The 23,645-nt window shown below is 41.1% G+C and overlaps 1 protein-coding gene across 7 annotated transcripts in view; it reads left to right on the forward strand.

The window, feature by feature from the left end:
- Window positions 1-22,796, forward strand: part of SUN1 (Sad1 and UNC84 domain containing 1) — a 46,659-nt gene extending 23,863 nt beyond the window's left edge. For 6 of the 7 annotated variants that reach the window (XM_054995394.1, XM_054995390.1, XM_054995389.1 and 3 more), the window contains 16 exons: window positions 588-671; window positions 1,276-1,386; window positions 3,115-3,213; window positions 5,344-5,437; window positions 5,792-5,850; window positions 7,359-7,504; window positions 8,505-8,741; window positions 9,469-9,555; window positions 10,851-10,894; window positions 12,304-12,442; window positions 14,878-15,132; window positions 15,820-15,904; window positions 16,965-17,080; window positions 17,911-18,078; window positions 19,564-19,656; window positions 20,621-22,796. In XM_054995394.1, the coding sequence (XP_054851369.1) occupies window positions 588-671; window positions 1,276-1,386; window positions 3,115-3,213; window positions 5,344-5,437; window positions 5,792-5,850; window positions 7,359-7,504; window positions 8,505-8,741; window positions 9,469-9,555; window positions 10,851-10,894; window positions 12,304-12,442; window positions 14,878-15,132; window positions 15,820-15,904; window positions 16,965-17,080; window positions 17,911-18,078; window positions 19,564-19,656; window positions 20,621-20,734 (1,931 nt within the window). In that variant the 3' untranslated portion in view covers window positions 20,735-22,796. The remainder of the gene's footprint in view (window positions 1-587; window positions 672-1,275; window positions 1,387-3,114; window positions 3,214-5,343; window positions 5,438-5,791; window positions 5,851-7,358; window positions 7,505-8,504; window positions 8,742-9,468; window positions 9,556-10,850; window positions 10,895-12,303; window positions 12,443-14,877; window positions 15,133-15,819; window positions 15,905-16,964; window positions 17,081-17,910; window positions 18,079-19,563; window positions 19,657-20,620) is intronic. The other variant, XM_054995392.1, reaches the window with a different exon arrangement.
- The last annotated feature ends 849 nt before the right edge of the window (window positions 22,797-23,645 follow it).

Consider the following 23,645-nt stretch of genomic DNA (forward strand, 5'->3'; position numbering starts at 1 on the left):
GTAGAATAAAATGGCAGGAATGAATGGCCGGTTTTTCTCTGGAAGCAAATAAGATATTAGAACATTAACCGTAATCCCAATGAATGCTATTAGAAACACAGGTGAATGAGTGGGTGTACAGCATCCCCCCCCAAAGGACCTGGAAAGAAACAAGGGCTCTTCCTCTGCAGGTAATTTAAAACATGCTTTCAGGTGTGCCTTTAAAACCCCCATGGCTTTCTAGCAAAATAGGCTAGTTTCACTGTTAAACACACACGAGTAGGCAGGCTGTGGATGTTGGCCAGAGAACTGTGTGGGTTAAATTTGTGCATGTCCTGGTGCTTCTGGACTACAGTCTCTTCACCTCTGCCTTAACTGTGCCATCCCCTTTCTCTCCTTACCTGAAATCTCGATTACAAATTGGTTTTGTGTGTGTGTGTGTGTGTGTGTTTAAGGCAAATGTCTGTGCTTTCAGAAGCTCCTGTTCAATGCAAGTAAAAAGGTGATCTAAACGCCTGCATACCTAAAGCAGCTCTCTGGGTTGCATTCGTTTTCTTCACTAGGTGAAAATTTCTCTCTCTTCCCCCCCCCCACCCCCCTTGTTGCAGCTCATTCCAATTACTGTGGAAGCACGAATGTAAAAGAAATTCTCAGGGAAGACCACCAGCTGGATGTGAATGGGGAATACTTTTGTAAGTGGGGCTTTGCTGAGTTTTTACTGATATGTTTAGAGTTCTGGATGTTGCAGTGATCATCTGTAACTCTGTGGAGTCTAAGGAAAACATCTCACATTGGTGTGCACATGCACCACAAACACACACTTTTAGGAGGTTCCAGTTTCCTCCTGAACCCCACCCTGAATCCTTCTGCCTTGTAAATTCAAATATGAATGTAACTTAGTCTGCAAATGTACACACGCAGCACTGTTTTGAGATAGTGAGATTACTTAAGAGTAAGTATGCTTAGGTTTGCACCTTATCACTGCCAGGGGCACCAGCCTTGCCTTCCCCCCACTGCTTTGCTGAATGCTCCCTGGCTTGATTAACTTATGGTGAAGCCTCCTTGGGATGGGAAAGCTGCTTCTGTGGTGCCTCACAGCGGCACTTGGTTAGAACCTTTATTTTTGTTGTTGTTGCCACTGCTGTCCCCAAATGTGCTTCCCTCACCACTGTGTGAAGGCATGTTCAGGGGGTAGTCCTTTTCTGCGACGTACCGGGTGTGCACGTCTCTGTCTTGTTGCAGATGTAAAGTGACAAAATGTATTTTGTATTAATTGATTGTTACCATAACCAACAGGTGATGACTGTAAGGGGAAGAGGCAGCTTGAGACACACACAGCAGCCCACATGCACTCCTCATGGTCTAAAGGGGTTGCAAGAACCATTTGGCACATCCTTTCTTATACAGGTTGACATATACCTTTTTTTTTTTTGTATTTTAGTTTCTCTCTTTTTCTTCACTATCTCTGCATTGTTAATCACCCATACCTTTTTTTCTAAATTTAAGCTTCCTTGCAAAGTAGATTAGGCTGAAATCGTCTTAGGAGTCGCACCCCTTGAAGCGGCTTTGAAGCTGACCCCTCTCCCGTGGGAAGTTGGGAGGCGTGCAATCCTTCTTATGCATATGTCGTGCAAGTGTTAGGAAAACAAATGACAGTGGCTTGTGACTATGCTAAACCAGATTCATGTACATGAGTCTTCCGGGAAAGTACTTCCAGTAGAACAGACATCTGTCTTAACAGTGAAAGATTTACATCTACCTGTCCTTTTAAATTGAAATTAATCCACTAAAATTTTCCAAAAGATGCTGGTGCATTATTTGTTGACAGGGAACTTGAATGGATAATACAGTGTGTGTGGGGGGGCGGCAACCATATGAATTAATGGCCTCCAAAACAGCTTATCATTAAACGCTTGCCCAGGTCTTGCAAACTAAAGGTCATGGTTTCCTTTCATTGAGTCCATCTCATGTAAGGTCTTCCTCTTCTCTGACCAGTTGCCAGGCTTTGCTTTCCAAGCTATTATAAATATAGCCTGAGAGAGTTCTCTGATGATGTAAATGGGGGAACCACTTCGGAAAAGCACTGGGCTGTAAAGGTATCAAAGCTGATGTTCTTGCCTTAAAGGTAATTGGGGCTTCCCATCAGACATGCTAACAGCACATAGATGAAAAGCCTTGAATTTGGACGTGCACTTTTGATTCCCAAGCCCATTGGGTGCCCACAGCACCTCTTTTCCATGATTTTCTAATTAGGACAAATAGAAAACCATAGCATATTTCTGGTGACTGGTTATTATATTTAGAGATGTACACCTTTGAATGTAATGTGTGAGAGACATGCATTGTGGGTTTAAGAGTTTGTGTGATGCTGGGATGTTTATCAGAGGGCTGGGACTGCATCTGCAGCTCTCTGCCCCATGTACAATTATTTTTGAAAACTTATTATTAATGAAAACTTATTTTTGAAGCAAATATATCTGCTCTGATGGTTTGTTTTCTGAGGGCTTGGTTCTGCACTTGGCATGAGAAGGAGCTATTCTGTGGCCTCCATGTACTCAAGTCACTCTCCATTTGTAAAAAGTAACTTAATGTGAGGACAGCAGGAAGTTCAGGGAGATTCCTTCACATGAAATGATGCTTTGGGTGGAAGGCAGGGCAGGGGTTTGCCTGAGCTCCTCAGGAAGTGAAATAAAGCCTAAGCTTTAGAACTCTCCTTTGGCTAACTTTTTCTCACATTACGTCTCGATATTTCTATAACCTTGGGACATACTTTAAAAGCTTCCTTTAAATCCTTTGTTGTCAACCAGGTCCTGAGAAACAAACTTAAGATTGTCCTTAAGGAATATCAGGAAATTGTAAAGTGGTAATTACTTGGAGATGAGATGCTGGTTAGTGGTAGGATTCTAGTGGTATCAAAGTGTTCTCTCTAAATGCTTTTAAAAAAGGTTAACAAATCTCTGGACCACTCTGCCCTGTTGAATTAAGTTCTTTCTCTGTAATGTTTCCTCCTCTTTTCTCCCTTTGTTATGATGCCAGCTAGCGATTTTTTTTGTGTAATACTTTCAAAAGTGTATCTTATTGACTGCAAACACCGGTTCCCATGTTCTATGCCCATATTCATCTGTGTTGTCCCAGGTTACTTTTTGCTGCACACATTGCAAAGAACAGGAACAGCAGGATGGCTTGCCTCCAAGAAGGTTCTGTCACTCCTGTGGTTGGCTATTGTGTCTCCAGGTTACTATTGACTTTTTGTGTGTATGTGTGATGCTTTTTTTTTGTTTGGCATGCATGCATTTTCTTGCTTCTGAGGGCAGATTGGCATCTACGGTAGAGGGGACCCTCTGAGGAACATGATTGGATAGTTAGTTCTTAGGGCTGCTTCAGGTGTTACACATTTCCTGCACAGAAAGCGCTTCCTGCTAAGTGCCTTCAAGGCTCCAGCCAGGAGCACTAGGGGTCTGTGGCTCATTGTGACATCAGAATAGCTGATAAGAACAGGAGAAGGAAGGAAACTGCAGGTCATTGAGCCAACATTTAAAAAAAAATATTTTTCCCTTCTTCCATGGAGGTCTGGTTGTTGCACATGAATCCTCTTCCATCTTTCATGCTCACTACAAACTTGTGAGAGGTAGGATAGGTTATTGTCCTGAGGCTGTCCAAAGAGCTTCATGAACCCAAATCTCCCCAATACAACCCTAACCACTGCACCATTTCTGGGAAGACTCCTCTTGGCTGAACAAAGAAAGTCAGGTGGTTTGGAGCAATCCTCAACCTTCAACTTTATTCTGTCTCATCTCACAGCCTGTTTGTTTACATTTTTTATAGTGCGCCTTCTCAGGGAGACTGAAGGGGGGATTGCATAGTGTAAGCCAATATAATCTGCAGCTGGGTCAATCAATAAACAATGCAATAGGTATTGGATAGCGGAAAATTTTGAAAACAAGCGGAAATCTGATACAGAGCTAAAACGATACTGAAACAAAAACATAAGCAAGCAGAAATCTGATACAGAACTAAACAATGCTGAAACAAAATAAAGACATTTAAACATGATATGTTAAATGATGCAAAAATTACTTACTAGGAGCATACTTACAGCAATATACAGTACAGGTGGTACTGTGGTAAAGGGTTAGGGACTGTAAACTATACAGTAGTATAGTTTACAGTCCCTAACCCTTTACCACAGCTTCTGGCCACCTCCCCCACCCCGCCCCTCTCCTGATGCTCGCTTATCCTGCTGGTCTGCTTCCCATCTCTTCTTACTAGTTAATCTTAATTGTGTGACTCAGCCCTGCCTTGCTGGGTCCCAAATGCCTAATCACTTCCCTAGGAAGAAAAATAAACATGAAAACAAGGGCATAGAATCAGTGCCATTTTTACACAGCTTGGAAGAGCTTGCCTTGTAGGAAATGCGTTTCTGTTTGGAGCGATCTTCAGATTTTTCTTTCATTAATTTTGCTTCCTCCTCCTTGTTTGCTTAATGCTTAAAATCTTGTGGGATGTGTTAGAATAACTAATAACATCGCATACATTATATAACTAGGCTGCTTCCAGTATTTGAGGGGCAGAATTGGCTAGTGGCGAAAGCAAGGGACTGCTCTCGGAGATTGGGAGGACTCACTCCCTATAATTCCATGTAAGCTTTGGGCGTCTTACTTTGTTCTCTCTCTGTCTTTCTCTGCTAGGGTTTCCATCAATACAATGAGTAATATATTGTGTATGCTGCTTTGAAGTGCGCGATTCTTTTACCATTGTCAAGACTTGAGTTGCTGCTTTTACTGTATTCCTCGCTGCATGACTTTAATGAATTAATCTTTTTTTTTTTTTTTTTGCATGCCAAGCCAGGTCACTAATAGAGCAGATAATGCAAAGATGTGGCAAGCTGTTTTTGAAAAAGCTGCATGTCTGTTATCATTTGCTGGCATCCATTCACAAATGTGTGTGTCATACAGCATTTCATTCTGTTCAATCTGCCCGTGAGCCAGTCGTTTTCAAACTTTGTTCCTGGGGAAGCTTGGCTTTTCCTCAGTTAAAAGATTGGGGGTGGCAGATGAGCTTTCTTCAAAGACTTGGCCCCCGTTGTGGGTTGTTCCCTGCAGTGTGCAGACACAGTATGTGTGCTAGCTGTGCCATGGAGCGCAGTTTGGGTTCACGCAAGTGAAAATGAAGTATAACAAACCCGGCAAGTTACCTTTGTGGATATTCCAGAATGTCCCTAAACGTCAGCTGAACCACAATGAGGTTCCTTTGCAGGAACGTTGAGGTGAAAAGGTTCCCCTTAGGGTCGAAAGCTTGAAACCGACTGTCTTAAGCAATTCTGTTACTGTTCCCAATTCATCCAGCATGCCCATTCTGTTCTAGGGAGGGCCGCATCAGGAGTGTTCTGGTGGCTTGGGACTGGATGGTATCAGCTGGTGACCCTGATTTCCTTGCTGAATGTGTTTCTTCTGACCAGGTTTGTAAACACTTCTAATGGTATTTGATCCCTTGCACTAACAGCATGATTGCACATTGAATGGTTTATCTCAATTTCCTTATAGGGCACTTGGCTTGAAAGCCATTTAGTGCCACTGACTAGAGTGTTATCCAAAGGGCCAATTGCAGATGACACTGCGGTAGTGTTGGCAAAGTGCAATAATAGAATATATAGAAGTGTGATGAAATGGGTGAGGGGGCAGATGGTGCCAGTAGTTGAACTTGAAAGCTAGTTAGATTTTGCTGTTGGCCAAAATGTGTAGCAGGTTTAAGTATGTACTTTTAGTGAGCAGACGTGCTTGTTTTTAATGCAGTTCCTGCATTTGTTTTCCAGATGCCTTCCAAAGATGTTCAGGTTGTTCTTGTTCCTCCTCCCACTGTTGCTGTTGCTAGGTAAGGGGAAAAGAACATACAGCCTGAGTTTGAAAAGCACCTCAGTAAAGATGACCTCTTACAGGAATGAAGATGTGCGGTTAAAACCGGCCCTTGTAATTCATGGCTTACCGAGTCACATGCAGCTCCTACAAGCTATGTCAGGGGGCTGGATTATCAGCTGCCTATGTTTGCTGGCTCTGGGAAGGTGTGGTGGGAAGGGTGAGGAAATTCAGTAAGGCGACCGTAATACATGCCTGGTTGATGTGCATTTTTATGTGGATTATATGTTTGCGCTGCAGATTTCTCATTGACTGGCAGTAAGCCATGCCCCTGAGCTTATATGTGCATGATCTAACATTCTGTACTTTTTAAAGGCTTTCATTTCTCTACAGTCTGAGTCTGTGGCTTAAACATATTTGGATAGTAGATATGCCAAAACAGCCTCCCAAGTTTGATTATATATTTGAAAATGGCAGAGCCTTCCAAAAAAGATATGACTTAATTATGTTTGACATAATTTGCTGTATCTGAGTCACAGAAAGTTTCTTTAGTGATACCTAATCCAAATTTTCAGACAAAAGTTTTGAACTAGTCAGATCATGAGAAATTTATATAGTTGTCTTGCTCACTTTGGCAGGCCAGAGATTAAGATCAAAATTCTTCCAGCAACCATGCATCTCATTCACAGGGAACCATCTAATCTGAATGTAACTGGGAAATTTTAGCCATTATTATGACTAATTACTTCACTATTTTAAAATGCCATCATTGCATGTTGATGCTGTTCCCTGTGCTGCAAATATGTTCTTTTATTGCAATGAATGTTGGTTGCAAACAGAGAAGACATTCATAACATGACTAGTAGGCTGCACCCTTCCAGTGTTATGTAGGTTGGCATTAAAACATGCACAGGCCACACACACAAAAAAATAGGCCAGAGAAGCTGAAAATACTACAACCGGAATAAATGTTCTGACAGAATCCATATTTACTTGGCTTTATATAGCCCACCTCCAGTGCCCAAGAATTTTGATATGTGTCAGCTGCTAGTGGGCTGTGCAGACAGAGACAGCGGTAAGAGTGAGGTTAAATTGGCTGGAGTCCCAGTATTCTATGACAAAAGGAGAGCACAACGGTCTTCATTAAAGGCTGGCAAATATCCTTTTGTAGGTTAGTCTAAAGGTCACTTTGTTAGGCACATGCAGTCTTGTAAAAAATGTGTGTCTCCAGATAGGGTCCACTGGTAGTGAACCCTCACAGCTGGAAAAGGGGACATGGTAATAGTATCCACAGAAGCACGTAAGTAGCTTCTGTTCTGGAGCTTTGCAGTAGTGGAACATTGTTAATTCAGGGAATGGAGGAATGCCCACTGGTTACAGTTTCAGCTCAGATGTGTCATTTGTTAGGTTCTTCATGAATGTTTTTTGTTGAACTTCAGTTTTTTAAACGATCCATAATTAAAGGTGAGAGTTCTTTTGGCAAGATCATTTCCGCCCCCATGCTCCTTTTTGATATTCTCACTTCAGGTTTATGGCATTGTGGCTCTGAAGGCTTCCTTTCCTTACTGCCAGCTTTCAATTGGACGAGGATACATAAAGCTCACTGGTGGGAATACTCTGAACAGGTCTTTGAACCGCTGCCGGATCTCCCTCGTGCTGTTCCATCTCCTGATGTAAGTGGATTTTCTGCATATCTTCACACAGACAGGGAAGTCAAAGGACTCAGTCCTGTGGCCCTCTTCTTTGAGATGGCAGTTCCAGCTGTTGTTTGATGACCCTTCTAGATCTTTTATCCTAACCATATTTATTACCGTTAGTATACTGGAACTTAAAAGAACACTTATTTTCACCAGGAAGCTTATAGTCTAAATTTTAGTATCTCCCTTTGTCTGTAGGCTATTGATGGTCTGCCTAAATCAGTGTATGCAATATGGAGCACACCAGCTGCTATGCTCTACAGTTTCAGTTTTTGGCATCCAGAGCAGATGCTGATTCGCTCTAAATTATGCAAATGTTACAGCTTTTAATAAGAAAACAGTGCAATTTTGAGGTGGTCAAGTTTGAAAGGAGATGTGAACTGTAGCATCTTGGTTCTGGAATACAGCATGTCACATAATGATCATTTGGAGCACAGAATTTACTCAAAATAAGCCATGGAAGATCAGTCCTGCTTGCATATATTGTGAAAATGTTCTTAGTCTCTATGCTGTATACTGAACTTGCTGTTTGTGGGTTTCTTAAAGGAATCTCTTTTAAAATGCCCTCATCTTTGGGTGATTTATAGCATTTAGTGGTAGGTGGTAAAAAGAGGCTCTTGGTATGGGCATGGCCTATAAAGATGGCTCAAGAGTCTGGTGGCCCTTTAGACTGGCCAAAACTTATGCTGGAATAAATTTGACAAATCAGAGTGCTCGTCATCAAATGCAACTATTACTTTCACAATGCTTGAATATTTTCCAGAATGCTTCTGCAGCTTGCTTTTATTTAAATGCAATCACTGGAAGTCTCTAGGTCCTGTGTCAGTAGGAAGATTCTCTGTAGACACGTGAGGTTCCCAATTAACCAGGACATAAGCATGCTCTTTAAGCTAGGTTCAGAAGGATTTTCTGGTACCTGCTCCTTAGGAATAATGGTATTAAATCTCAGCCTTTTTGCATTTTTTCAAAATGCTAGGAACCTCTGAATTCCTTTGACTTAAATCGCATGAGTGAGCTGGAGAAGCAAATGGCCTTCATGTCTGAGAAATGGCATCGTCACGATGAGGAATACAGTAAAATGCTCCTCCTGCTTCAGACATTTCAGGATCAGGTTGTTCAGCTGAATGACAAAAGCAAAACATTGACACTAATAAAAACTGTTGTGGATCAGCATCTTAAAGAAATGAAATTCTATGAAACGGCACATCTAACGGTAAATGTTTGGAACTGTTGCTTTTCTCTGGGGAGTTTAATGTAATCATATACTTGGCATTAAAATAGTAAAAGCCTTGTGGTATGGTTGGAAAGGGAAATTTGTGTGGGTGGAGTGAAAGCATTTTCTGCTTGCAGTGGGAAGGCTAATAGTCTTGGCAGATGATGTTTTAGTTGTTTGTAATGGAAGCACTCCATCATCAGTCCATTAGACTTAATACACTAATGTGAACAGAAGATAGTAGTATAAAGCTGCATTTCTAAATACGGAGGGTGCACATGGCACACCAACATAGTTTTCCATAACAATTAGCTTGGGGCTAATTTTTTTGTGGTGGTTTTGCTCCTGTTCTAAAACAGAGGTCCATCCCCTTCCGGGTGCCCAGGGAGGCTTTTAAACATCTCGTGAAAAGCAGCCAGATGCTTGTGACACCTGGGTAGGGTTCTCGGTTAAGAGACAAAAGGCAAAACCCCTGTGGTTCCTGCCAATGTTTGCCAAAATGGACACAGATGGATTGTGTTTAAGGAACAGAAAGGACCCCCAAGGATGGATTTTGAAGTAATACTGTTCAACTTTGCTGCAGTCATACCAAAAAGTCTTGTCTAGTTAAGAATGGCTTCAGTATGTACAGGAGGGGAGAGAATCTGGAGTTGCATTTTAAAATTGGTGAGGTATTTAAATACAGAAAAAGCCAAGAAATTCTCATTGTCTTGTTTTTCTTTTAAAGCCTGATTTTTTGGCCTTGCACCGGGAACACGAGGGGCGCATTGTGGCTTTAGAGGATCTCCTTGCAAAGCTCTCTGAAAAATCTAATGTAAGTACAGCTGCAGTTCTCAACGCACTTAATCTGAAATGAACTTTAATGAAATTCATGGTAAGTGTGCCAGTTGGAGTGGTAAGTGTGCCATGTGGAGAAGAGGAGGCGAATATTCTTCCACTTGGCATTTTTCAATCAGTGTTCCAGGAAACCCCCAGGGATCTGAGGGATTCCACAGGGAGAAATGGGTAAGACAGATTTTCCATCTCTGTCCATCTTCTCCTCTAATGCATAGTCACGAGATTGCATTTGATGCAGTGCAGGGCATGCACAGACACAGTTCATGAGGCATGATGGGGTGGCTTCAAAGCCAAGCCAGTACCCTGACGCTCCACACATAACACAACTTGGGAATCTTCTACAAAGTGCACAGATTCTCGAACAGGTACTTGAGGATTTCTTAGCAGACAAGACATTCTGGAACACTGGAAAAGTTGAGTGTGTATGTGTGTGTGTTTTATCATTCTCTTTGGAAGAAAGGGAGCAGTTGTGACATAACACCTTCAGTGCTGCACTTGTGAAACTGAGGATCAAATCCTTTCTTAGTTAAAAATTTCATCAAGTGGCCTCAGGGATAAACTAACCAGCCCCACAGAGCTGTGCTGTGAGAATAAAAAGTGTCTCTCAATTGCATAGAAGAAGGGTGAGGAAGAAATGTCACCTGTGCCAGTTTGTAAGTTTGTAAAGCCAGAACTGCTTTTCCAAAGTTTTTTTTAAAAATTAATACGTTCTGAAAACCATGCCAAGTTTCAACATTTTTCTAATGCATTAGATACAAAAGTGAAGTGGATTTGCTTAATCAGGTTTCCTTCTCAATAAGCAACAGGCAAAAAGGAAGAGGCTCAGGTGGAAATAAGATTAGAAACTCCAAGTGTCAGTTGCATAATAAGAGTCTTACATGGAACTCCATATGTCCAGAGGAAGTGTTCTACCTGTCTTTGCTATGAAATACCTCCTTCCCCCTTGGCCATATGTTTAGTTAATTGCCCTCTGACAGGGATTGGATTATAGTAACAGCCACCTTAGAGAAGTTTAAGAAGGATTTTTCCCAGTCACGCTCAGCTCCCAGTTGGAATCCATCTCCTGCCATGCAGAGAGAGAGAGAGAGAAAATTAAGACTCCGGTCAGGAACTGAATGGTGCCCTTGTGGGACACTGAGGCTCTTCCACTTCATTGGCAAGTCCGAATTTCTTTTGCTCTGGAATCCATTCTTCACAGTTCCCCTTTTCTAATTCAGATATTTAAAATGGTGTGTGGTTTTTAATAGTAGTAATAACAGTTTTATTTTTCAGGGCATCCAAAAGGAACTTGAACTAACAAAAGCAAGAACAGCAAGGTATTGTCTTAAGCCAAGAGATCGAGCTGTGAACTTTGCCATGAAACTGCCAAACCCCCTAGTGGTCAAAAATGTCCTATAAACTGATGGAAGCCGCTCTCCTTGACACATACCCGTTTGGTAAAATGTGCACAAACTTAAGTTTGTTGGTAGAATTCACAGGTGTGCCTTTCTCCTGTCCCCTTCCTTTTTGCACAAAAAAAGAGGAATTTCAATTAGAAGTTAGCTAATGAAGGCAGGTTAGTCAGAGCTAGTCCCCCCAAATCAGGATTCTAAACCAGGTTTATTTCAACAAATTAAATTCATTCACTTTTTAACTGAATCTCTGTTAAGTTTGCAGTCTGTGTGCAGCCCTTGAGATAGGGAGTTCGTTTTAAAATACTTAAGTATTTACCAGTGTCATTGCTCTGTGCATTGCAGAAAGATCCCAGACTTCCATATAGCATCTTTGAGCAAACTTCTCCAATGTCAATGACACAAAATGAGAAGTTAGTGTTTGGTGACAATGTTTCTGTTTGTTGAAAAGAATATTCTCAGATAATGTATTTTCAAGGTCTTTGCCAAACTCAGTTTGTGATTGCTTATCTAGTTTGCTGCCATTTGCCTTGGAAATATGTAATCAAGGAAAATCAACATTTCTTCCTCAATCACACATCTGTGTTAAAGTACAATTTAACATCCTTTCATAGCTACATATAATAGCAATCAGTACTTTGGTAACTACATTCACTAGAAAAGATAATAATGTTAGGAAAAGTTGAAGACAGTAGGAAAATAGGAAGAGATGGATTGACTCATGAGATGGATTGACTCAATAAAGGAAGCCACGTCCACCAGTTTGCAAGATCTGAGCCAGTCTGTTAACAATAGGACGTTTTGGAGGTCTTTCATTCATAGAATTGCCTTAAGACAGAAGTAACCAGACAGCATATAACATACACACAATACCAGCAAATCACACCTACAGGAATGAATTCTAGAAAAAACTTCTTAATATAATCTTTTCTTCCATCTCCTCTTCCAAATCTTGTGCAAAGGGGAAATACTAATTTATAATTGCAATGAGATACATAGTTTCCCTTTCATAGACAAGACTGCACATCTTTGCATAGATCTTTGCCTGATCATATGCAGAAGAGGACCCCAAAATGGTGATGGTGGAAATGTGTCACCTGCATGCTATGGAGATCATCCATAGCAATCCTTCATCTGTACAGCTAATAATTCACTAGATTAGTTCAGGAATGGTTTCACAGCTTCATAATCCAGTCAATATCAGAAGGCCGTTCAAAATGCAAAACTTCTGTTGTACTTTATTAGAATGATGAATAAAGGAAATTGACCATTACTGGATCTGCATGTCTGACTTTTGAACAGCACTTACTCGTTTCCCTTGTTTGTGTTATCAGTGATGCTGATGAGCAAAGCCATCTTCTCTTATCCAAGATCAAACATCTAGAACTTGAGCTGGCTCACATGAAATCGGAGCTGCTAAATTCTCAGAGCTTGAAAGAGGGCTGTGAGACAATGGAGACCCTTCGTGAGAAGGTAAGCACAGAAGAAGGGGGAGGACTTCTTATCGATCAAAAGGTATCCCCTGCATTTGTGAACCTTTTCTGGCGGCATTTTGCATTCACGGTTTGATTTGCTGACTTTTATCGGACATGTACATGCAACAATTAACTGCATATCTGCAGCTTGCTCATGAGATATGAATGAGGTGGACCATCAGTGTGCTTGTAGAGAGGACTATATGGATCAAGGCCCCTCACCTGCTGGTGCTGAACACAGCCTCTCTAACAAGCAGAAAGGAGGACAGCCTGACCTTGTGAAACGTTTTGGGCTGAGAGCTCTGTTTTCAATGAAGCCCTGGCTCTCCAGCACCACCACCCCCTCCAGGTTTGTCTTTCAGGATGTACTCACAATCCACTAGTAAATCCAGACTCAGCTTGAGACAGAAAAATATTTTTATTACTTCCAAAGATTGCTTACAAACATTTAAGACACTCGACCAAGAATCAGGCAATAGGCATAAAACAAATAACCTAGCCGTTGCTTACTAAAACTTTAACTATCAAAAACTTAGAAGGCTGACTAACTAAAGCTTTACTGATTGACCTGCAAAGAATATTTATCTCATCCAGCTGGTAGCGTGTGGGTCTTCTCCGAACCAAGATGATACAATATAACAACTTGTTGAGGTGAAGAAAAGAAAAAAAGGAAGTCCCAAACATACCGAAAAGCCAACTTTTCTAGCCCTTAGTTAACCACTAAGCGACTCAGGAGCTGATCAAGACCTAACAACTAATTGGCATTATGTGAGAACATACAAGAAGGATGAGTTAATTAAAAAAATGAAGGTCATTCACTTAGGACTCAGAAAGTGTTTGCAGGTATTATCAGTCAGCAAGACTAGGTGCCTAAGTCTGCCAGGACTTAGCAGACTGAACAAAACTAAATTTGGGCATTTCAGCTGGCACCCCAGGTCTCAAGCTGACCTTCCATACAAGGACCAGCAGTTAAAAAGTTCAGCTTTATAGTGTCTGAGTTTAATTTTTTACCTCCATCGTTCCTCATTTGGAGGGCTACATGGGACCCCAGATTCTAGGATTGGAGTGCAGAAAGCATCTTAGCCTCGACAAAGAATCTTATACTAGCCTTGTGGAATAATTAGGTCTCCTTTGAACAGCTGACATAAATTGCTTTTGATTCATCGTATTTAACACCACATAAATTAAATAAGAAATATTACACAAAGCAGTATGCATATTGGAGAAGCGGAGAAAAGAAGGCAGATCTTATGTTTTGGCATTTTCCATTGGTGAAAATATTTGGGGATTTTCATAGAAATGTATTGCATTATAGGACTTATTATTGCTTTAGATCCCAAAGTAGCATTATTGGGACTAGTTAATACATACAGTCTAAAAGTTTGTATAAGGATGGTTCTCAACAGCTGCAAAACTGCTACTAGCAAAATCTTACAATTAAATTGTGGATACAAAAGTAAGTTTTATTATATGGTGGAGCTCAGGCACTGTGGCTTATCTATGACCATGATGAGATTGTGTCAGAGGTGAGATTTGATCTGGGGACTACCAGAGCACAAATCTCTGTTACACAAGCTCCCTTATAGGTTAGTCAGAAATGCTTAGCAAATGTTTGTTTGCAACTTGTGGAGAAACAGGCCAGACCCACCATATACTGTCATTGCCTGCTTTGCCCAGGTTGTAGATTTAGGTAGAGTGTTTCACTGACACACCTTACCACCTACCTCTACTTTTTCTTTTTTTGGGGGGGGGTGCTTTTCTTTAAACTGAACCTCTGAATATGTAGTCACAGCACAACTAAAGTTTTCTGTTAAAGTTTCAGTTAAAGGATATATCATTTATTGATTTATTATTGAATGTATTACATTTATTAAGTATTCAAACCTGTTTCAGTAACATGAAAAAATGCGCTTTTGATTCTAACCCCTTTGGCATGGGGAATTCTGCATTTCAGCGGGGAGAAGAATTAAACCTAAAGCGTGCCGGCAGTTCTCCCACCCCTCAGCTCATGAAGCAGCAAGTTTATTTAGATCCTGGAGTCAGCTAAAACTAATTTCCAGAGGCCCTTAAACTTTATCTAGGCCTTGAGAGTATAAAACTCAGTTAACTAAACACAAAGAGCAGCTTCTCGCAAAGGAAACTGAACATCCATCCATTGTGCTGTTTAAGTGAGAACAAAAACTGGTGAGGTGATGCTGTCTTCTGCATTTCAGCCAGCAACTTGAAATTCGGTAATCCTGTTTGTACATCCACCGACAAGTCAGTTAGCATGGCTTGGACTCTGCACTGCTACTCTATGTGAAGATCTATTCTAGCAATGTGTCAGATGCTAGCAGAACAGAAAACTAAAGATATATTCGGGAACTGTTCTTTAAATATTAGAAGTGATTCGGTGCTCGTAAGACAACTCGGCATGTGATGTTTTGTTTCTAGGTAGATTCCCAAATTAAAGAATCGGTCAAATTTGTGCTCTTTGGTAATCGACAAGGGGACTTGCCAGAATCGCTGCTTCAGTGGCTAACATCTCGATTTGTGAGCAAGAGCGACTTGCAGGTTTTGCTTCGAGACTTGGAGTTGAGCATCCTGAAGAACATAACCCTTCACATGTCTGCCACAAACACCAGACCATCTTCAGAAGTGGTAACAAGCATTGTAAATGAGGCTGGGATTTCAGGCATCACAGAAGCGGTATGCAAGTTAAGAAAACTTTTCTCTCAGTGGAGTTAAGGGGGTTTAATTTTGCAACACCATTTTCAGGAGAGTGAGCATAATACTTAATGCTGAAATGCATCTAAACATAAGACACTGGTTGCGTGTGCAAACTGCTTCCATAAAAAGCCACGTTCTAATGGCCAAGATGCCTGCTAAGATGTTCCCAAGCATGCGTTTATTGGTATGGTCAAGGTTCGGGTGACAGTGTGGAGAAGGCATGGCTCCATATGTGAGAGGTGCCTTAGGAACAGTGGTGCGGCTATAACTGCAGCTACAGTCATTATCTAAATGCATTGCACTGTAGACCACCTGGCACTTTTGTTCCCTACTGCTGAACTGTAGCGTTTACAACAGTTCTGAAGCCTCAAACGGTTGTAGTGTGTCTGAGCAGTTTTTTGGCAGCTGCTGAGATTTCTGGCTGTGGTCTTGAGAACCTCTCATCTAGTGACGCCCAGATTGCTAGTTATTGTAATACTGCCTTTATAAAAGCACATAAAGAATTATGGTTATGATTCTGTGAGGGAGACTGGACTGCCTTCGTCCGTGTCCTGTGACTTGTGTCGACTTCTTAGAATGCTGAAAAACAGCATTAAAGGTTTCTCCCCAACTTCTCATGTGCTTTTTCTCTTTTCTTTCTTTTTCTTTCTTTCTTTCTTTCTGCAGCAAGCTCATGTTATTGTCAACAATGCACTGAAGCTTTATTCTCAGGACAAAACGGGCATGGTAGACTTTGCTTTGGAATCTGGAGGTAAGATTTAGGGAGTGGGTAACAAATTTTTAACCTGGCCCTCATCTCAGTAGCTCTAAGCAATACCTTTAAAAGATGTAAATGTTTTACATCTGGTTTGGATAGCTGTTAGTATCTTGATCTTGGGTACTTAAACTTTGCATGAGACTTGCAGAAATAAGAGAAGAGTGAGTGGGACCAGAGCAGGAAGCCAGAGAGGGAACAAACTGATGATTGTATTAAACCATGCCATCCCTTGACTAGTGAACTAGGAAACTCCTCTGCTTTCTACACAAGTTCAGTCCCTAGTATTTCTGGTTAAAGATTCTCAGGAAGCAGATCTGGTAAAGAGATGCTTTAGGCTGATCCTGCACTGGGCAGGGGGTTGGACTAGATGGTCTGTATGGCCCCTTCCAACTCTATGATTCTATGATCTCTGCTCCATACCTCAGAGTTGCTGTCAGTCAACATATAATGAGCTAGATGCTCCAACTGTTGGATGGTGTAAAGCCATTTTACCAATTCAGACCTCATGCTCCTTCACAAACCACTACCTGCCCTCAAATGTCATGTTCTTCCCTGAGGCCTTGACAGTCTAGAAATGTACATTGATTGGAAAAGTGAAAATTCATAAGACATATCTCAAGCTTTCCCTTTGAATCTCAACATAAAGCAGTGTTTTCAGATGCTGGTTGAATCACACATACATATGCACACATCCCATTAGTTGTTACCATGGTTAGGAATTGGCGCACACGTTTCCATCTGCCCTTACAGCAGGTTTGGGGAGTTTGTTCCCAAGGTAGCATGTGGGTTCCTGAGATTGTGTCTCAGCACTGGCCCTCCTAGACCTCTGAATCAGGTTATGCTGCTCCGTGAAGGAGATAGCAGGAGGCTGACCCGGCTGTCTTGCCAGTAGATGATTGAAAAAGCGGGTGAGACCCAGAGGTTCTGTTCAGTAGCAGAGCTCTTTAAAAGTTGGTGTAAACAGCTGCTCACTGTCTTAATAACAAACCTGAATGGTTTCTGGTGGGGAGGGTGCATGTGGCGTGGCAATTAACCCCTCCCTTGTCGCTTTTAGGTGGCAGCATTTTGAGCACTCGATGTTCAGAGACATATGAAACCAAAACAGCTCTGATTAGTCTCTTTGGGATTCCATTGTGGTATTTCTCCCAGTCTCCTCGAGTAGTGATCCAGGTAATTAAAGTAATAGTGACTTAACATGCTTGCTGGCACATGTGTGCATCCAAGGCCATGGGGGGCATTCTTTCCCAAGGGCTAGTAAGACTAATATAGTGCCTGCATTAAAATTTGTTTGATCAGGGCAGCTCACTCCTTAGTTGCTCACATCCAGTTTGGGTCTGGGGGTTGCTGCTGTTCTCCAACATGGGATCAAAGGCAGCTGACCATCAATTAAAACACCGAGTGCAAACTGAAGAAACACCTAAAAATCAGGTCAGAATCGGCGTGTACCCTGGGTAGTCCACACTAGGAAAGAAGCGACTGCTTGTCAAAAAGGCAGGCTGCATGTCCCCGAAAAAGAAGGAAAGTCGGAAGTCACTGGGTGGGAGTTCCGTGAAGAGAGCACAGTGGCAAGAAAGGCCCACCCCTTGGCTACCCCCAGCCTAACCTCTGAAGGGGGAAAGCATCCGGAGAAGGTCTTCCAGGAACTGCCTCTGCAGATGGAAAGACTCACACCAGAGGATTTTCATTCCTCTCAAGTCCAGTAAAGGGTAAAGAAAGTGTTGTTGATAAGGATGTTGTTACTGTGCAACAGTATCCGACTGGTCGTTCTGTTTTACCCTGTTTTTTAATTGCCATGCCACCAGTCTTAAATTATTTGTTGTATAGCAAAAAAACCACAATACAATGACAGGCGCTTCTTAGCCAAACTGGTAATTTCCACAGCGCAAAATGCATTGCCTGTGTTTTTACTCTACCTGTGTACATGATGCAGAATTTATTGTCCTTGAACTACGGCATCCGTTTTAATGTCTCTCCCTGCTCCCCCTGCCCAATCCACTCAGCCTGATATGTATCCTGGAAACTGCTGGGCTTTCAAAGGATCGCAGGGGTATCTTGTCGTCCGGCTTTCCATGATGATCTACCCCACGGCTTTTACTGTGGAACATATACCAAAAACGCTTTCACCAACAGGCAACATTACCAGCGCTCCAAAGGATTTTTCTATATATGTAAGTTTTACTTTTGCTAAGTTTAATACTTTTGCTCATGCTGAATTGCAGTTGCTTTTGCAGTATTATTGATTTGGCCTGCCCCAAATAACCCTGCTTTAGGGCCTGCTTCCCTTGGAGATGTATTTGAGACCTGTGGAAGAGCATTAGAGTTTATGAAAGAGAGTAGGAAAGGACTATTGACAAAACACAGATCCATGATAAACTAGGAGTAGATCCACTTTCCTAGCTGTCCTTCACTGCTTTGGCAAATTCAAACCTCCTCAACTAGACCTAAAGATTTTCTCAGTTGTGGCTCGCAGCTCTTTGGAATAGGCTTTCCAGAGATGTTAAAAAAAAACCAGCATGCTTTATTTCCAAAAGAAATGTAAGACCATTTTTCCCAAGTGTGTTTTTGGGGCTCTGCAATGAAGGTTGTTCAAATCGCAAGCTATAGATCGTGCCATTTTGAAATTGTTCCTGATTTGTTTTATTCTGGCTGGGTTTTTTTTTAATGTTTTGACACTGTCACAGTTTGGATGGTTCTCATGTATTTGATTGTTTGCTGCCTCAAACAGACAGGCTATACATCTTTTAATAAACTGTGAAGACATAGAAGAGAAATTATTATGCTTGTTGAAATATTTATGCTCCATCTTTTAAGTAAAAAAGTCAACAAGATATCTAATAATAAACCTCTAGTTATAAAGCTACCAAAAATTCAGCAGAGATCTTCCATAAATGATCAAAATCAATATAAACAGAAGGGTTTTTTAAAGCAAGAGGAACTGTAACTCTTAACTAGGATTATTCTTAACTAAGATTACTTAGCCTCTCAGCAGGAGGCAGGGAACCTGGCACAAGCCTGTTTGGTGTCAAAATTGGCCCACTGCAAAGCACAGGAGCACTCTCGGGGTGGCGCGATGACATCACTCCTGGTAGTAATGTCATCGCGCCGCCCCAGGAGGCCCATTCCTGTGCCTTCCTTCCCTGCCAGCCAGGTAAGTGGAGGTAGGGGGTGGAGGATGAAAGCAGAGGAATCTCCCACCCCCAGGGGGGAATGGAATCCCTAATTAAAACTGGCTGAGGCCCAAAAACACTGTCTTTAAAAGCTCAACTTTTATTTGCCACGGAAATGTCCTTAAAGGAGGCAGAGAGAATTTCCCTGGGCAGAGAAAGTTCCATAGTTTTCATGGTCACAGATGAGGGGGAACCATTAATGAAAATCTACTCTTAACATACACAGGCCACATACTGTAGTATAATTGATGGAGCAGGTATGTGTAAAATTCAGGCACTTCAAAGATGTTCTACTTCTGAAAACAGTGATTGGTTGCATGAATATGTATTTTAATACTTCCTCCTTCCCTCCTTTATAGTTTTTATTTTTCAACATTGTGCTATAGTGGATCTTTGTCACCTGAGAGAATCCATGCGTTGATGAGTTCTTGAATTGAGAGCACTGTTGAACCTCCCCTCCCCCCCCCTTTTTTTTTGTATTCGCAGGGACTTGAAAATGAGTATCAGGAAGAAGGTGTGCTCCTAGGGCAATATATGTACAATCAAGATGGAGAGTCACTACAGATGTTCCAAGTAATGGTATGCTAATATTGCAAGAAAATAAAATCATAACATTGTACCTGCCTTTGTTTCTCTTTCTTTCCTCCTCTGTTCTGCTTTTGTGTCCTGTGCTCTTTCAGTATTGAGTGGAACTGTTGCATGTAAATTACAATGTGTGTTTGTTTCCAATGTATTTTACTTTCATTGTAAACAATTGTCCTTGCAGCAAATAAAATCCAAATTTCTAGCCATGCAAATATGTGAAGCCCACAAGTTTTTTTTTTGCTTGCTTGCTTGCTAGTTATTTTTGATCCAGCTAAGCGACAACAACCAACTTTTAAGTTTTAAAGGTAATTTTTTATGTTATCTCCCTGAATAAGTTTTTAACTTGGGCAAATAGAAACCAGTTTTTAAAAACTTAATACCTACAGCCCAACCACTCCCATTAAATGCCTGGATTAGGTCAGTTTAAAATGTTGTAGTTCTGCTAAAACAGGTTCTACATGACTGCTTCCAAGGTCTTTATTAAGGCATGCTGATGTGCATGTCTATTTCCAAGGAGAGAGTCATAACCCCCATACAGCATTTATAGTATAGATTTGCTCTTTGTTAAGTTTTACCTGTGAAGATTTTGTAGATTTTAACAGGCCAGTATTTGTGGCTGAAGTGTTTTAAAAACAACAGGGGAAAGTGGACATGAAAAATGTGCATAAAAATAAAAAGGCAAATGTGGAGAGACTTCAGGTGCAAGATTTTGGATCCTTTAAACCTAAATAGCACAAACCAGCCTAAGTGTAAACATTTTTCAATCCCAATTTTAAGACAAAGAGATTTATGCCCATGTTGGACTCTCTTATTGAAAGCAGTAAGAATTAATAAGTGTTTAACTGTGACCAGACAGCATTCATGAGTTTTCAACACATTGCCATGGTATGGTTGCTAAAAATGTAATTTCCTAAAATAAACGAGCAGATTTTTTAAAAAATTACTTTCTTTGTTTTAGGAGACAACTGAGAACGCATTCCAGGTAGTGGAACTAAGAATTCTTTCCAACTGGGGCCATACTGAGTACACATGCCTCTATCGGTTCCGAGTGCACGGGAGACCTGCCGAATGAACATGATGTAGGGTTTCCTACTTGTACAGTTTTTCTGTCTATATGTATATAAAGGGAAAACCTGGAGGACAGGAGTCCTTCTGAGGACAGGGATATGTAATGCAGGTTCTGTACTCCTCTGGGGCTGAGTGTAGAAGACTGCCAACTGAATTGTATACCAAACTCAATGGTTATTTGCTTGAATGCTCAGCCTGTAACTGCCAGACAGCTTTATATTTTTAATGTGTTCATTCTGAGAATAAAATATTGCATGCCAGCTGCAAAAAAAGAGAAGAACCTAGTTAGCCAAACAAGGAAATAACTACTGTTACCCCAGAGCGTAAAGCTTTTAAAACTTTTTTGGCAACTAGGGATGAGTTTTAAATGTTGGGTGGGGCTCATCTGCAACGGCCATTACCGCGAATCCAGAAACTTTTCTAGAATGCAATCCATCACTCTCTGTTATTATGCAGTTTCCCATTTATATGGATAGTGTTTGGGTTCCCACGCATAACCCTTTGAAATGGCTGGTATGGTGGTAGTGCATCCATAGTTACAGTTTGACCACAGCCTTGCTGGTTATGAAGCTCTCATAGTTCGCAGCAAGATTTTTATCCCAGGGCTGTCTTCGACTGAGAGGAGTTTTGTTTTACTTCACCTGGAGTGTGCTTCACCTCCTGGATTTTAGAACATCTTGCTAATAGGATTTATTAGGTAATCCTAATATTACATTACAGAAGTGGCAGGGGGGGAGGGAGGAGCGCCACCAGCAGTTATGCAAGCTTGAGACCTAAAATCTGTTAAAAATGCATCGGTCGCACTTGGGAAGGAGGGGATTTGTATTTTTAAAAATTGCACTTTTTAAACCTATTTCCATTTGTCCTCTTGAGCTAGTTGATGGTTGTTGCAATTAAATGATGGAATTAGCATGTTTTCAGTATATTGGATACAAACCTGACTGAGCATTTGGCCCAAACTGAAGTATAATCTGCATAAGCAGAAGGAGGTTCCAGTCCAGAAGGAATGTTGTGTGCAGGCTTGAACTGGATGGGCTCATGAGGGCAGGAGGGTGTAACAAGATGTAGTAAAAGGAGGATCAGACTTAAAAGAGTGATGCCAGAAATGCTCTGCCTCAGTACAGTTAGCGTGCAAACAAAATTACCACCCAGGGCTCATTCACACATCTCCTTTGTGTGTGGTTTATCTTCTCAAAGCCTTGTTGAGGATCCTGGCGTTGCTGCTAATCTTTAGAAAGCCAAGAGAAACCTCAAAAACAATGAGCATTTGGGGGAAGCCTCAAGGACACAATTATCTCTGCAACATAATTATCTGTCAAAAATAAAAATAGAACTTAGTTGTGAATTTCAGCACTGTGACAAAAAAATTACTAAAGCTCTTGGGGAGTATGGGGCTGCTTTTTAAATTACTGACATGTCCCTTTGAAACATTCTGATTATTTGAAAATACTGTTAAATTCCCATTGAAAAAAGATCCCTTCAAGCGATGGTGTGTGGAAATTTTGCTTTGCCTCATACCCTTTTTTGAGGCAGTGGGGTGGGATAAGGAAGAGTAACTTTAAATATATCTTTTTTTTCTTCTTGGAAAGACATGATGGTGCTGTCTGGCTTTCTGAATAGAGTTAATGTATGTTGCACAAGAGTCCTCAAATATTTATTTTTTAAAAGTTATCTTTGGAGGAAGACCATGTTTTATTCACTTAAAGTTCAGCTAGAAATAGAACCAATGGCCTGTTGAGAAGAGTTTGCTAAATATGTACAGGTGTTTCATATACTGTAGGTTAAATATATAAAATCAGAATTATCCTGTATAAACCTAAATTGGGGAGCGGAGAGGGTGGGGAATATTTTGAATAACACTAACTTATTTTTAAAGAAGCAAAAATAGGACTTTGTGCAATGTATTTTTGTAAATGCTTTTTTCAAAATATTTGTCTCTGGTATTCTTTGCTGCCTCCCAAACTGACAAGAAGCTATTAAAAATGTTTAAGAGTTAATTTTTTTGAAAGTGCATGTAATATTTGGAACTAAGTAATAAAGTTTCTTTTTTTGTATGTGTGCTACATGTCTATAAATACACTGAGAATGAGTCCTCCTTGAAAACTAGTTGTATCATAAATGTTCACGTGTGACATTCAGTTCAGTTCAGTATATGATGGCCTCATCGCCTGCATGAAAAGCAACAGTAAAGAGCTTGAGCTATGACCTGGATGACTTTAAAAAGGATTAGCCAAACTTGCTGTCTGTCTCACTCTCTCTCTCTGACTTAGTCACTGTGATGTATAAATAGAATCTTCCATGGCCATAGGTATACTGGGTTGGCTCCGAAAGAACCATTATGCTCTGATCTGGCATGAAACAGGCAGGGTTACCACCATATGTTGGTTTGTGGAGGATGGCGCTCCTGGATTAACATGTGGGTTTTTTTCCTGCACTGTGGTGTATTTATAGGTCAATATCCAATATGGTTAGGAATTTTAGGGTGTTGCATAGACTATAGAGGTATGGTGTGTGGGGGGGTACGTGCTGAGAATTAATTGGACTTGATGACTGGCTAATTATTGTTTCATTATCAGGGCTGTGGGTAGGAAAATCATCTATCCGCTTCAACCTTTATAGAGTGCAGTGGGAGGCTTCTTAGGAATCAAGTCGCTTTTCTTCTAGTAGAGAGTGTAGGATAATGGTTACAGTATTAGACTAGGCTGGGGGTGGTAAGTAAAGGTAGCCCCCTGTGCAAACACCGAGTCATTACTGACCCATGAGGGGATGTCGCATCATGACGTTTTCTTGGCAGACTTTTTACGGGGTGGTTTGCCATTGCCTTCTCCAGTCATCTACACTTTACCCCCAGGAAATTGGGTACCCATTTTACCGACCTTGGAAGGATGGAAGGCTGAGTCAACCTTGAGCCAGCT

Source organism: Eublepharis macularius, chromosome 12, assembly GCF_028583425.1.
Source record: "Eublepharis macularius isolate TG4126 chromosome 12, MPM_Emac_v1.0, whole genome shotgun sequence".
In the NCBI taxonomy this organism is placed as follows: domain Eukaryota; kingdom Metazoa; phylum Chordata; class Lepidosauria; order Squamata; family Eublepharidae; genus Eublepharis; species Eublepharis macularius.